Genomic DNA, 16,277 nt, shown 5'->3' with positions numbered 1-16,277 from the left:
CAATCCTATGAGAAGGCAGCACTCACAGCAGTGAGACACCAAGTTAGGCTGTTTGTCACTACCAGGACAGGCCAGGCAATATGGCACATGTCCTTCCTTTCTACATACATGGCACCCTGCCCATAGGGCTAGCTAGGGCATACTTTAGGGGTGACTTACATGCAGTACAAGGGGAGTTCTGGGCCTGGCAAGTAAATTTAGATGCCAGGTCCCGGTGGCAGAAAACTGCGCACACAGGCCCTGCGCTAGCAGGCCTGAGACAGGTTTGAAAGTCTACTTCAGTGGGTGGCGCAAGCAGCGCTGCAGGCCCACTAGTAGTATTTAATTTACAGGCCCTGGGTATAGAGATACCACTGTACAAGGGACTTATAGGTAAATTAAATATGCCAATTAGGTATAAGCCAATCATACCAACTTTAGATGGGAGAGCACCTGCACTTTAGAACTGGTCAGCAGTGATAAAGTGCTCAGAGTCCTAGAGCCAACAGCGAGAGGTCAGAAAAACCAGGAGGAAGGAGGCAAAAAGACTAGGGATGACCATGCGTATGGCCAAAAGTCCAACACGCAGCCTTAGTTTTGTTGTTTATTTTCGTTAATAGTGATCGTATTGATGTTTTTTAAGCAAGTTTCGTAAGGAGTGTGGTTACTTTTAGAGTAAAGGTTTCTGTAAAAACATTCAAAGGAGGGGAGGATGTCCTCTTCCCTGGTATTAGGAGAACCGTGTTCATTGATTATGGAGGTTATCTTTGGGCACCAGTGGTGTTGTTTGAGGAAGGACGCTAGCAATTTCCATGATTTGTTATGACCACAGAAAGAAATTCCATTATTTCTGTTTACAATGAGGTATGCCTTGTTACTTAAGATTCTTTTGCACTCATATTTTATTTTTTGTTAACTGGTTTAGACGTCATCTGTCTGAGTTTTTTTTTTAGATCCTTCTCTAGAAGTTTTTTTTTGCTGCTGTAGGTTATCGAGGTAATGGTTATCTTGTTTGTTTTTCCAGGATATCAGTTTAACCATATGGCCTTAGACACTGAACTTGAGGATATCCCATGTTATTCGAGTATTGGGTTTAGAACTCCTATTAGGTTCCAGTAACTGTATAATTTCACCTTTAATTTTTTTCCCTAAATATAGGGTCTTCTGTGACAAAGATAATCATTCTTCAGGATTTCGGTTTGGATACAGGTTGTGCAATGTCATACAAGAGGAATATACAAGTGTGGTCTGAAATGAGAATTGGTTCTATAACATGAATGGATGTAATGGGGATGTGGGATTTGTCCACTAAGATATAGTCAATACGAGAGAATGAGTTATGGGGGTGAGTCCGTATAGTCCTTGACAGTTGAATAGTCTCTAAACATCCTTCAGCCTATGGTCACTGCATACGTTAAGCATCTGTTTGTCAGACTTGTTCGGTCTGAAGGAGCAGGTGGAGTTTCTGTTGAGGATACCACCATTCCAAGGCAGGTTAAAATCTCTGCCAACAATAACTCTACATTTGCCTGGGTAAGTGACATCTTTTTATTTCATTGAGAGCAGAATACTGCAAGATCATTGTTAGGGTCATTAATGTTCACAACACACATTTCAGTGTTGTCTTTTTGGCGTTTTATTAACCATCTACCTTCCGGATCCATTTTCAAGGCGATAATTCTTAAGCCAGAAAAGTTGGAGATAAGAGTGAGGAGGTCTTTTTCTTTTTAACGGCTGGTGCACAAGTGAAATCACTCACCAAATTTTTTGTAGAAGGATGGCTTCCTTAACTGAGACCTTTGTTTCCTGTAGGAGGATCAAGACATCTTTATGTTCGTGTAGATAGTCTAGGATTTAATGGTGCTTCAATGGGTGATATAAACCTTTTACGTTGATAGATAATATCTGTATATTAAGGATTTATGGGTGATAGAAGTGCTTGTAGGATGTGTCAGTAGCTGTATGGTAGCAGAGCCCACCCAGGGTAGGATGAAGGAAGTAGCGGGTCGTTCTTGTGGGGTAGGGGGTTGGCAAGGAGTGGCATAGAAGGGAGAGGAAGGGGGAGAAATGGGGGGGGGGGTCACAGGAGAAAGAAGAGAAGGGAAAAAAGGGAAGAAAGAGAGCCAAGAGAAGAAATAACAAAAGAAAGAAAAGGGATGAGTGTAAAGAAAAATGAGAATACCCATATTTCAAGGAGGGAATTGTTGAGACAAAAGCATTAGGTCGAGTAGATTATTCAAATCACTAAACCTGCAGGTCTAGTAACATTTTTATGATTTTGTGAGGTCTGCCTTGTACATTGTATATATGAACTGTTAGTAAAAAGACTTCTCTTGTATGTACACCTCAGGCATGTAGGTCATTCATTCTGAAAGAATCTTGTTTCATCATTGGCATCTTGCACGACAGCAAGAACATTGAGATTCCGTCTCTGTAGCCATCCCTACAGACAGCTGCATCAGGTCTACCCCTTACTGATCCTATTTTATATCTTAGCACTTAAACCAGATATTAAATTCCACTAACTTGTGGAGTAGGGTATATCTTTGGACCAGGAGTTTGATGGAGATATCTGTATCAGCATCTGGTGGCACATCAGGGCCTTGCCAGACATAGGGACAATGCTGAGAAATTAGTGGCAGTGTGAGTTCACAAGATGTCACCTCAATGTGCACACTCTCAAGCAAGAAGCCAACATGAGTCTTACACAAAAACAGCAACATTACATAAGAACACCCAGAAATATGAAAAACTTTTTTTTTTAAATTAACCTACTATAAAGTCACATTTATCTTTTCCATATATTAAATGGGGACTTTATCTATAAAGTGACACACAATTAAAGTTTTTAAAGCAAAGGGGAGATAAGGTTGATTGGTTAACAAGATCTACTTTAATGAGTAGAAGCCAGGTTTTCAGCTTAATTGTTGAAACTGATAAGGGTAGCCTTCTGGTAAATGTTGGAGACAGCTTTCAAATGATGCAATATGTATGTACCCTGCAACTTACAGACATGCTAATGCACCTAGAGGTGGGCAAGCTAAGCAAGGTTAAAACCAATGTTTAGCTGAGGTTCGACCCTTGGCCCATGGAGACTGTCCTAAAACAAGCCCCCCATGCACTCCCTCACTCTCTTCTTAAACCAGTTTTATTAAATAAAAAAAAACTGTCAAATGAAGGGCTCCTGATATATCAGTGTAGCCATAAATACATCAAATGCGTCTACTTCATGAAGCCTTGCAAGTAAAATCACCCTTTGTGGGATCACCGAGGGCGCTATGTTTTGCTAATATATTTAATTGTCATTACTGAGAAGCTGAGCCACACCTAAAAATTGCCAATGTTTGGTAAATCGATGTTGGACCGCAAGAGTAACATAAAAACAAAGTGTCCTGTATTCCCTTTCGCTTAAAACGCTGTACTTTTTTCTAAACAGGCTATTTTAATTCTATAGCATCCTTTAACATCATATTTGCACTGTTGATCATAACGTACTGTTCTGGGAGCTGTTGCCTGTCTGCATCGGTTGATCACAATGTACTAATTAGGGAGAGGAGTTCAGTAATTTAGTCCAAGATGTGTGTGTCATACAAAAAAGGTCACTCATGTATGGTTTGATAAGCAATAATATTGTTTCATATTTAACAACACTGGCCATTTATACAGTTCACATAAACTGACCTTTCTCTTGGCCGACTCATGGCAACGTTATCATGGCGCACAGGTATTCTTGAAAGTCATTACATTTATCTTATAAACACTTACTTTCAATAAATGTCACCAATACACACATGATAAACCATGCATTAAACTGAAATACAAATGCTCTTTAATTTTAAAGAGTTTTATCATATTTGAGCTTCATGCCATATTTCGTGTGGGTTCAGCTCCTGCTTTTGGCCTTAGAGCAACGTCAGACCCTGGCTAAGCTCGTTCTATAAATTTGCTGACTTGCTCACCTGTAAAGGTACCCAAAGCCTGTTACTTGAAGGAACCTGGTGGTGCTTATTTTACTGAATTTAGCCCGGAATTGAGATGGTTTCCTTTTTGTGTTCTCAGCTGAACAGCCTGCCCGGTGTAATTCTCTTAAATTAGCAGTGCTAAGGACGGCATTGCCTTCTCTGTCAACCTCCAGCAAATCAAACACGATTTGTAGAGCTCCCTTCTGAGGAAATTTGCTGGGTCCCAGGCTCCATAATCCCACCTATAATAATCGCTCTCATTGTATTATCCTTTTATAGCATGAAGGAGTTTCCAAAGAGTCCAGCCAACACAGACTCGGTCCAATGCTAAACAGTGAAACTTCATCTGCTCACATTTAGAATGAAAGAAAAATATAATTTCCGTGAGCAGGATATGCCTCGCGCTTTGTCTGGAGTCGTGCTAGACATTCGAGAAAGGGGCTACACAAGGAGATGGGAATTTCTTTTGCAAATGTGTAAAGTTCGTTGAATGAGTATAAGGGTCTGACACGTAGCCAGCACTGCGAGGCGTAGATCTACGAGTCAGCTTGCTCGAAAGACCTGAAACTCAAGAGCCCGAGACAAGACAAGTTACTGACTGACTCCCTCCCACGTCGCCATGGGAGTAGTCGACCTCCCCTCATCCCGATGGACTACTATTCCTCTAAAATCTCCACATACTGATTAGCCGCAAAGTGTAATTACCTCATGCGGGGGGCAGATGCATCGAATCTCCGACAAAGGCAGCCCCAGGCCCCCTGGGACAGGGTCAAGCTCTTGCGCATCTTCGAGCTAGCACAAGTTGCACATGTACCTACGACTGGTGCTGACGCTGCCACTGTCAATGACCCTGGACGGTCCTGTGGTTTTTAGAAAGGGAAAGAGGACTTAAATATGGGGTTGTACTAAGCGCATTCGCCATGTTAGAGTGGAATTTCACGTAATTTATTACAACCCGCCATGTCAGAGTGGTATTTCATATAGTCCTATACATCAAGATAAAAAAATACACGCTCGAGACACTTTTCAAAAAAGTTTGAATGTTGTCGTATGTTTTCAGAGTTTACATTGTCGCTCAATTCTTGCATTACAAGTAGAGTTAAAGCAATATATATCTTGATATTGACTTTCCCTTTCCTAGCGCAAACGCACTTTCAATAAATCTATAGCTCTGTGTTAACAAAATTCTTTGAGATAGGTGAAATGCTTTTTCTCCTGGTTCCCTTTCAGTTCGTTTGGCTCATTTAGAAATACACAACACAAGAATGGCGCCTTGGTCGAAACCATATTATAGTTGTCCTACCCCACTTTCTCCTGATTCAGTAGCAAGCGTGCCGTACTGTTCTTTTCCTTCTCGGGAGTAGTCAAGTAGATTTGTAGGACTAAGGTTGCTTTGGAGCGGTTACAACACGAGCTACTGCCATTCTGAAAGCTTCTATAAACAAACATTGACCAAAAGTGAGCTACTGCGTTCAGGCACACACGACCCCGCACCATCGTCTGTCATTCCACAGATCTTGAGGATCAGCTGCCAAATTTTCAGTGGGGTTACGTAGAACGAAAAGTAATTTGCTCAGAGCTCTCAAGTTCCCAGATTCATGCAGGAATAGATGATTCGAGTCATATTTTTTTTCGAATGCATTCTGGGACTTGTAGTTATGTTATATGAAATAAGGACTACAAACCCCAGAATATAAAGTTGAAACCTTGATTAGATGAGCTATTCCAGCAGAATAAAGTCCCTGGGAAACTTGAGAACTCCATTTGATGCAGTCTATATTGATGTGGGCCTACCACGTGCATGCAAATAGACCTGATTCAGGCAGGAGACTAGCAATTTTCTTTTTGTTTACTGTAATTTGTACATCAATCATATCAAACATAAGAAAAAACTACATCTTCATTAACCCCAAGTCCGTAAGTCACATGGTCCAATCACCACTATTTCAGCCCTTTAACCCTTTAGCTGCTAAACCCCTCCTCTCCCCACCCCCCAAGCGTGCTGAGCCCTTTTTTTGGCTATTTGGGGTAGTTCACGCTTATGCTTTCATAACTTTTTGTCCACATAAGCTAACCACGCCAAATTTGCGTCCTTTTTTTCCAACACCCTCGAGATTCTAAAGGTACCCAGAGTTTGTGGGTTCCCCTGGTGGAGACCAAGAAATTAGCCAAAATACAGCTAACGTTTTGTTTTTTTTGCAGAAAAATGGGAAAAAAGGCTGCAGAAGAAAGCATGTGTTTTTTCCCCCCTAAAAAAAGGCATCAACAAAGGGTTTGCAGTGCTAAAATCACTATCTTCCCAGCTTTCAGGAACAGGCAGACTTAAATCAGAAAACCACATTTTCAACACAATTTTTGAATTTTAATGGGGCATACCCCATGTTGTTTACTATTTTTTGTGTTCTTAGCCTCCTTCCAGTTAGTGACATAAATGGGTGTGAAACCGATGCTGGATCCAGACTAGCTAAACATTTCTGAAAAGTAGACATCATTCTGAATTCAGCAAGGGGTCATTTGTTTAGATCCTACAAAGTTTTCCTACAGAAAATAACAGCTGAAATAAAAAAATATTGAAATTGAGGTGAAAAAAACAGCCATTTTTCTCCACGTTTTACTATGTAACTTTTTCCTGGGATGTCATATTTTCAAAAGTAATATACCGTTACGTCTGCTGGACTCTTTTGGTTGCGGAGATATATAGGGCTTGTAAGTTCATCAAAAACCCTGGGTACGCAGAACCAATAGGAGCTGCACTTTGCAATGGGTTTTCATTGTATACCGGGTGTACAGCATTTTATTTGGTGAAATATAAAGACTGAAAAATAGGTGTCAAGGAAACTTTTGTATTTCCAAAATAGACACAAGATAATGTGTTGAGAAGAAGTGGTTATTTGTACATCTCTGAATTCTGGGGTATTTCTCAAATAGATGTCTTTTTTACACATTCTTACATTTTGAAGGAACAAAATGTAGAGAAAAACAAGGGGTAATAACACTTGTTTGCTATTCTGTGTTCCCCCAAGTCTTCCGATAAAAATGGTACCTCACTTGAGTGTGTAGGCCTAATGCCCGCGAAAGGAAACACAACATGGACACATCGCAATTCTACATTGAAATCTGACGTGTTTTTGGGAAAGTGCCTAACTGTGGATTTTGGCCATCTAGCTCAGCCGGCACCTAGGGAAACCTACCAAACCTGTGCATGTTTGACAACTAGACATCTGGAGGAATCCAGGATAGGGTGACTTGTGGGGCTCGCACCAGGGTCTGTTACCCAGAATCCTTTGCAAACCTAAAAATTGGCCAAAAAAACACTTTTTACTCTCATTTTGGTGACAGAAAGTTCTGGAATCTGAGAGGTGCCACAGACTTCCTTCCACCCAGCACTCCCCCAAGTCTCCCAATAAAAATGTTACCTCACTTGTGTAGGTAGGCCTAGTGCCCGTGTTGGAGTGTGACCTTTAAAATTAATATTAACATGAAAAGCATGCAATATAATGTGTAGTGAAACTGCATAGAAATATGTTAACATAGAAAATAATGTACACGTTTGAAATGTGCCCATGGGGAGTGGCCACCAATGTATATGATGATTAATGAAACTGATTAATGATGAATTAACAATGTACTAATGTATGACTTTGTTTTAGCATTAAGGGTTATGTATTAGGGATTTTGCTAAATTAAACACTAGGCCTTAGTTAGCGAGGGTCTGGGCCTAGCTGCCTGGTCTCATATTGTGTTTTTCTAACGTGCAATGTGCTGCTTTCCTGAAGGACATGAAGCTGTACTTTTCCAGAAGCTAGAGATATGTTTGTTTAGCCGTAGTAAATTCTTTCTCATGGGACCCGACTTGCTCAAGGAGACATTCTTGCCGAATGCAACAGTGTAATTCACAACAGAAGCAAGGCCGTCTGGACTAGGAGAAGACAATGGAACTACTGACTGGAGCGTAAAGTGTAACTTTTCTTACCTGACATTCCACCCGTTGAAGACGTCAATCACAGGAGCCAATCGACTGCATGAGAACTGTGTTTTGTGGAAAATTCTAGTAAGGTGTGTGGAGAATTATTGGACAGAGATAATGATGCACCAAAATTGATCCAGTGAGAAATTAAGGCCTAGTTCGACAGTTTTTGATATAACAACATGACCCGAGAAGAAATCAGCCATTATTGGGACACTTTTGCCGCTATTCTGACATTCTGCCTTAAGCTATACTTTGCCATTATTCTTTGAAACTTTGCTGTTCTGATATCTTAACCATCCTCTTTTAAATCCTTACCTGATACTGACTTCTCCTCCTTATGAGGGAAGAGCCTATTCTTAGCTATGCCATACTGAGACTTGTACCGTCCTATCTTTGCTGATGGCGAATCGACTGATGTCCTGAGGACGAAGACTGACGCTGATTGCTGATACGTTGGAGGGGTAACTATCTGATTAAAAAATTTAATTGTCTGTTTGCCTTTTCTTTCTAGGTACAACTGCTCTTTTTATAGAGGCCATAGGTAGATGTTTTTCTAAATTTGTGTTTGCCAAATTGTTTTGCATGAAGCCCAACATGCTGATGCTAATTCGAAGTAAGTTAAGGAATTCACTAATATCGGATGCAAAAAGACAAATGACTAAGATCTTGGGGCCATATGTACGAACACATTTTCCCATTAACACAGAATGGGAAAAACCATTTGCTACATCTGACCCTTGCTATGTTGAATAATGTACTAGTGCTACTCTACTAAAGTTGATTCATATTAACGTTGTGCTTTATTCTAAATGTTCATGATCTATGCTTTGATAAAGTTTTGCTCTGATTGCCAAGTTATAGTGGTTTTCACGTGCTTGTTGATGTTGAAACTAATAAATATGATATTAGATTGTAGCTAATAGGGAATAAATATCCTAACACATAACTAGGTTTGTGTGGTTATTCATGGCTGAAAGGTCATGGTGCTTTTGCTGTATTGAGCTATATTGAATGTTATTGATTAGCTTAATGATTAGTTATTGTGAATATTGAAAGAGTTATTGACATATTGATTGCAATGCTAAACGGACATCTCGTTCTGGGAAGTCTCCAAACGTGGTCAAAAGGTTCATTGGCCTAGACGTGTCTCCTTATAAGTTTACTAATCAAGGTTCTGACGCGTTATCACCCGCGACAGGAAATGCCCCAAAACACAACACAGACACATCACATTTTCCAAAAGAAAACTAACCTGTTTTTTGCAAAGACCTCTAGCTCAGCCGGCACCTAGGGAATCGTAGCAACCCTATACATCTTTGAAAACTTGACATATAGGGGAATTTAGAAGGGGATGACTTGTTGGGCTTTCACCAGGTTCTGTTACCCAGAATCCTTTGCAAACCTCAACATTTGGCAAAAAAAAAACACTTTTTCCTCACATTTCGGTGATGGAAAGTTCTAGAATCTGAGAGGAGCCACAAATTTCCTTCCTCCCAGCTTTCCCCCAAGTCTCCTGATAAAAATGGTACCTCAATTGTGTGGGTAGGCATAGTGCCCGCAACAGGAAACGCCCCAAAACACAACATGGATACATCAAATTATTTTTTGGAAAGTGCCAAGCTGTGGATTTTGGTCTCTAGCTCAGCCGGTACCTAGGAAAACCTACCAAACCTATGCATTTTTAAAAACTAGACACCTAGGGGAACCCAGCCTGGGGTAACTTGTGGTGCTCTCACCAAGTTCTGTTACCCAGAATTCTTTGCAAACCTCAATATTTGGCAAAAAAAACAAAAACTTTTTCTTCACATTTTGGTGATAGAAAGTTCTATAATCTGAGAGGAGCCACAAATTTCCTTCCACCCAGCATTCCCCCAAATCACCCAATGAAAATGGTACCTCACGTGCGTGGGTAGGCCTAGTGCCCGTGACAGGAATAGATCACACAACAGTCAATGTTGGTCCTTACATGAGGTCAACTGTTGACCCTGGGGTGATCCATTCCTGACGCAGACAGTAGGTACAGACACTCAAGTGGGTTAGCGTTTTTATCAGCACAGGTGGGGAAACACTGGGTGGCAGGAATTTTGTGGATCCCAGCATATTCCTGTAGTTTGTGTGACAGAGATGCAAGAAAAAAATGAGTTTTTATTCAACATTTCACCTTTGCAGGGTATTTTGGGTAAGAAAGATTTGAGGAATGCACACAAGTCACACCTCTGTGGATTTCCCTGCATGTCTAGTTTCTAGAAATGTCTGGGTGTGGTAGGTTTCCCTATATGGCTGCCGACCCCAGGACCAAAAACGCAGGTGCCTGTCTTACAAAACTAGGTTGTTTTGTGATAGATAATTTTGATGTCTCCACAATACAATTTGGGCAGTGGAATTTGGGGCTGAACTAAATTGGGGAGCTCCAAAGAGAGCACTCTCTCTGTGCTTGTCGCCGCATGCACCTGCTCTCTGGGTTGGGCCAACCCACTATTGTTCCGCTGCACAGACTGTGCTTGCGAAGGGACAGCAGGACTGTCCTCATCACCTTCCTCATAATCAAAGGAAGAGGAGTTATCGAATGGGACTTTTCTGACTGAAAAATCACTCCCAGAGTCTGCGCCATTGTCCTGTCACTCAGATGCTGTCTCAGTATCTGCTGTCTCAGTCTCTGATCCTACGTCAGAGCTGTCCTCTATAACCCAAGTAAGGGTTTGAGCAAAAGTCATCCAACGAGAAGCAATCTCTGCTACTGGCTAAACTGTTGCTCTAAAACACTAGCCTACATAGACAGTCACAAAATTGCTGGTGGGTGTGTGTGTGTGATACGTTCAACTGTAGAGGTCACCTTACCATCGCTTCTTCTCTCAATCAGCACGTTCTTTCAAGATACTCAAAAAAAGACACTCTATTACATCACCTTATCACATACCAATCGTCACAGTCACTAGCGCCCAGTCCAACAATCATTTTTGGTGCTCCCACTCCCATTAGCTCCTCCTCGGATTCCCTCACTACCAATCAGCAAAAGTGCCCTTCATCTCTCCATAGCCCTCCCAGCACATACATTTAATTTGTATTATAGCGCAGGTAAAGGCTGACTTTACTAATCTACTCAACTATTTACATAAAATACGGATTTGATCTTTGCAGTAGGCATATAAACCTTCTGCGCTACTTTATGGCATCAAAACTGCCACGAGGCAAAAGTTAGATCCTTTAGTAGCAGAAACATAATCACAAGTCTTAATTGACTTTTTTATTGTTGCCTATGTGTATATATATATATAGAGATATATATTTAGTTATATATATATATATATATATATATATATATATATATATATATATATATATATATATATATAGAGAGATCACTTTTATATGTGGTATCTGGGTGTGGTTTTTCTGGGGGCCGATTGCAGAACCACACATGCGTTGACAAAAGTGATCGATAAATATATATATATATATATATATATATATATATATATATATATATATATATATATATGTCAAATGACAAAAGCCATTTACCACTCCAGGCACAGCTCGGCAAGTTTGACATTGTGTCAAACCTATGCTTAAAGACTTTGCTGTACAAATGGCAAAAGACTTTGGGGGTCATTACGACCTCAGCGGTCTTTTTGCAAGACCGCCGAGGTACCGCCGTGCTGAACACCGCCAGTGGTGGCGGTCTTCCGCGCCGCATTTTATGACCGCTGGCAGCCCGCCGTCCTTTTTCGTACGGAAAGCCGCCAGCAGCCATACTGGCGGACAGTGGGAAAGTGGAGGTTGCTGAACCTCCACCACCACGTCAACAGAACACCTCCCACTGAATCACGTCCCATTATTCGGTGTGGCGGTGTTCTGGTGACGGTGTGCTTGTGGCGGAGCTGCCCCCATGGATCCCGTCCCCTCCCGGAGGATCAACGGACAAGGTAAGTTGATTGTCCATCAGGGAAGGGGGTGGGGGGTGTTGTGTGTTGTGTGCGTACATGGGGGAGTGCGTGTGAGAGTGTAGAGGGGGTGAGTGAGTGAATGCGTGTGGGGGGTGTTGTGTGTATGGGAAATGTGTGCGGGTCAGACGGTGTGCATGTCTGTTTGTATGTGTGCTGGTATGTGTTGTCGGGGTGTATGTGTGCGTGTAGGGGTGTGTATATGTGCATGTTGGGGGTATGTGCGTGAAGGGGTGTGTATGTGTGCATGTTAGGGGTCGGGGTGGGGAGGGAGGTTGTGCCTCCTTTTGGGGGTGGCAGGGGGGTGGGGGGGTGGGGGGAGGATTCGTGGGGGATAGTGGGGGGTGGGGGAGACCCCTATCAGTGCCAGAGAAGGAATTCCCTGGCACTGATAGTGCCTACCGCCATGGATCTCATGGCGGTTCCCAACCACCCGAGATCCATGGCGGTACGCAGGGTCCTGATACCATCGGCGGTCTAGTGATGACCGCCGGGCTGGAGACCACCAGTGTCGTAATGGCCCCCTTTGTCACTATCTAGTTCGGCGTGGATAGCAGTGTGCTGATAGCACTGTGCTGATCCTATGCTTAAAAACTTTGCTAGATAAACAGACATTTAAGGTGAGCAAATTTAGAGTGTCGCTGGTTTTCCACTCTAACCCTGAAAGTGATTTGTTTTGATATATATATATATATATATATATATATATATATATATATATATATATATATATATATGTGTGATATATATATTATATATATATATATATATATATATATATATATAACAGTCCACAAAGTGGCACTCCGCATTGCCGGTGTTCCTGGGAGGTTGGACCAACTCCAATTATTTTTAGCTCAAAAAAATGGGAAACACTCCATTGTGGACTATCTGTTTATTCAGTCATAAACAGTCAACGCTTTTCAACACAGTGGTCTTGTTTGTGACTGTTAGTCCTACTTTCATGTTGAGAATGCATTTTATAATCCAATGCATTCTGGATCTTGTAGTTCAAGTCCATTTATACATGAAAGTGTTCCAATAACAAAGCAAGTTTTTATGAGAGGAAAAAAATCCTTAAAACCTTATTCTTCGTTTGATACATTCCTTCATGGCTGTTACATCCTCACATCTTTCAATATTAGTTATAAATTATCCTCAATTATAATTCAATTCTTTTTCACTTTCAGTAGTGAGATTCATCAACATCCAAACCAAATGAGTGGGAAGATGAAAATAAAACCCTAATTAGGTGTCTTTACAGTAATACTCTATTTCACCTCATTGAAACATCATTGCTGTTTTGTCTTTGTCAATAAATATCTTAATCATCAAATATGTACATATAGTTCCTCGTCAAGGTTCAAAGCCCTTTCATTCTTAGGGGGTCATTCTGACCTCGGCGGTAAAAGGCCCTTACCGCCGGTCAGAAGTCCGCCATTCTACCGCCGCGGCCGCGGTAAACCGCCACGGTCATTCTGACCCACAACTGACAAACCTCCAAAAATCCGACATCCACAGCAGGCCGCCACATCAGCGGTCAGTGGTAAACTGGAGATGACCAAACCTCCACCGCCACGCCAACAGAAACACGCCCATGTCATTCTGACCCACAAATCCACGCAGCGGTCTTTCAACCGCGGTATTCCATTGGCGGTACACACCGCTGCGCTCAAAATACACACACAGCTCCAAAACACAGCCACATTGGACAATTTGAAATACACACACCTGATACACATACACACACCACTCCCACACACCCAACACAATATAAAACACACACCCACATCACCCACAAACCCCTACGACCAAAGATCAGAGACGAAGAAGAGAGAGACACATCACAGAATAGAGAGCTACATCACACAGAGGCACACTACACCATCACACACACCACATAGAAGCACAAAGCACCACACACCAACACACTCATCACCACATACACCACCCCACACCTCATCCACACCACCCCATGGCACCCCAAAGGCACCCACTCTTTTCGGACCAAGAACTCCGGGTCATGGTGGAGGAAATCATAAGAGTTGAACCCCAGCTCTTCGGCTCACAGGTGCAGCACACCACTATAGCCAGGAAGGCGGAGCTATAGCAGCGGATCGTGGATAGGGTCAACGCGGTGGGACAGCATCCCAGAAATCGGGACGACATCCGCAAACGCTGGAACGACCTACGGGGAAAGGTGCGCTCGATGGTCTCGCGACACAACATCGCAGTGCAGAAGACTGGCGGGGGACCCCCACCCACTCCACCCGAATTCACAGCATGGGAGCAAGAGGTACTAAACATCCTGCATCCTGATGGCCTCGCTGGAGTACACAGAGGAATGGACTCTGGTAAGTACAATCTCAACTACTTCACCCCCCCCAGCATGCTAACCCCCACCACCACCCTCACCCCCAACCCCCCATCACACATCCTCCCTGAGAATGTCTCTCCAGCACAACCCACCCAACACCAACCCGTGCATGCCACCACAAACTATGGACACCCATCACCTAAGCATGACCACTGCACATACCCCCCCCCAAACACCCTCACAACACCTTCCCCAAGGGAATGGCAGCACTGGGGGACAAGGGCACCCATAAATCGCACGCAATAGCACACACAGAAACAATAACCATACTCTCTTACCCCATGCAGGACCCGAACGCCAACACACCGGTCAGGAGGGTCCAGAAATGTCCATCCCACCCCCGGAAGAGGCCCCCAGTGATGACAGCAGCTCTGTCGACCTGGAACCTGATGACCAGCCTGGACCATCGGGGACCTCTGGACAGTCGGGTCCCCACACACAGACACAGGCCACACCAGACCCAACCCCCTCTGGGACCAACAGCACAGCTCCCACCCAGCGGGCCCATGCCTCTGTCTCTAGGACAGGTCATTCAGCGGTGTGTCTGCCACTCCAGGGCCCCCAGGCTAACCCACCACCCCAACAACAACAGGGACCTGGGGGCAGTGGTAGTGGACACACCGTCCAGGGGACAGAGGCCGGGGGAAACCGGGCAACTCGGAGGGCTGCTGTGCGACAGGGGGGGAGGAGAGGCCCAGGGAACCCACTCTCCAAGGGGCCCTCACCACCATCATGGCAGCCTACCACCACTCCCAAGAGATGGTGGAGGCGGTACTGGCCAGGTTCCAGGAGATCCAGGCACAGCAGGAGGAACGCTACATGGGGTTCAGCAATCAACTCACCAACATCTCTACCGCTATGGGGAGCATAGTCCAGGCCCTGAACCGTATAGAAGACACGTTGCGGGACCATGTGGCACCACACAGGGCCCCTGTCACTAGCCCGGACCAGGAACAGCCTACCACCTCTGCCGGCGCTAATGGACAGGAGGCCCCACCACAACGACAGGCCACCAGAACCCCACCTCCTGCTGAAGAACAACCACGCCGCAAGAGGAGCCTGAGATAAAAAAAAAAGACAGAGTAGGATGTCAAGACCCCCGCCAGCATGAGATACCCCCTGAAGTCATCCCACTGTCCCACATTGCCACCCTGTCCAACCTTGAACTGCCCCTGCTCCATCCTTCCACAGGCATATGGACAATGCACCTGTGAGACTGAAAACTGGACTCTGCCATGGACATTACTCCACCCCCACCCATCACCGTGTTAATATCATGTACCATTATCGAGCACTACAAATAAATCACTCATTGCACTGAAATCTCTCAGGAGTCAGCCTGTATTATTTACAAATGTATAACACATTGCAGATCAATTATGTTCGGTTAACTTTGTGTTGAAAACATACCGAGGTCAATAAGCATTAGTCCATGGGCTAACCAACCAGAAGTCACGCAGTGGGTCATACAGCACTGAAAAGGGAAGGGAAAATCAAACATCAGCCTAAAAGAACTGGGGGGAAATAGACAAAGTTGAGATGCAGGAGTCTTCAAGTATATGTTAAATGGCGTGGGTGATTCTTACCTGTGTGCTACTGAAAATACTGTTGGATAACTCTGTCCCTGTTGTCTGTGTCGTCCTCTGACTCTTCCTCCTCTTCACTCTCCGCAGGCTCCACAGCTGCTTCAACACCACCATCTGGACCATCCTCCTGCAGGAAAGGCACCTGACGTCGCAATGCCAGATTGTGAAGCATACAGCAGGCCACGATGATCTGGCACACCTTCTTTGGTGAGTACATCAGGGATCCCCCTGTCATATGCAGGCACCTAAACCTGGCCTTCAGGAGGCCAAAGGTCCTTTCTATGATCCTCCTAGTTCGCCCATGGGCCTCATTGTACCGTTCCTCAGCCCTGGTCCGGGGATTCCTCACTGGGGTCAATAGCCAAGGCAGGTTGGGGTAACCAGAGTCACCTATTAGCCAAACACGTTGTCCCTGTAGCTGTTCCATCACATAAGGGATGCTGCTATTACGCATCACAT

At 43.8% G+C, this 16,277-nt stretch overlaps 1 protein-coding gene across 3 annotated transcripts in view; it reads right to left on the bottom strand.

Annotated features, from left to right (window-relative positions):
- The window catches only part of MRPS31 (mitochondrial ribosomal protein S31), a 164,824-nt gene extending 159,345 nt beyond the window's left edge, over positions 1-5,479 (bottom strand). Inside the window, exon 1 of one of the 3 annotated variants that reach the window (XM_069205478.1) lies at positions 5,245-5,479. In XM_069205478.1, the coding sequence (XP_069061579.1) occupies positions 5,245-5,438 (194 nt within the window). In that variant the 5' untranslated portion in view covers positions 5,439-5,479. Of the gene's footprint in view, positions 1-4,646; positions 4,802-5,244 lie in introns of those variants that run through there. The other 2 variants (XM_069205477.1, XM_069205479.1) reach the window with 2 other exon arrangements.
- Positions 5,480-16,277: the final 10,798 nt, after the last annotated feature.

Source organism: Pleurodeles waltl, chromosome 8, assembly GCF_031143425.1.
Source record: "Pleurodeles waltl isolate 20211129_DDA chromosome 8, aPleWal1.hap1.20221129, whole genome shotgun sequence".
NCBI classification, from domain to species: Eukaryota; Metazoa; Chordata; class Amphibia; order Caudata; family Salamandridae; genus Pleurodeles; species Pleurodeles waltl.
This window is presented reverse-complemented; position numbering and strand designations above follow the sequence as displayed.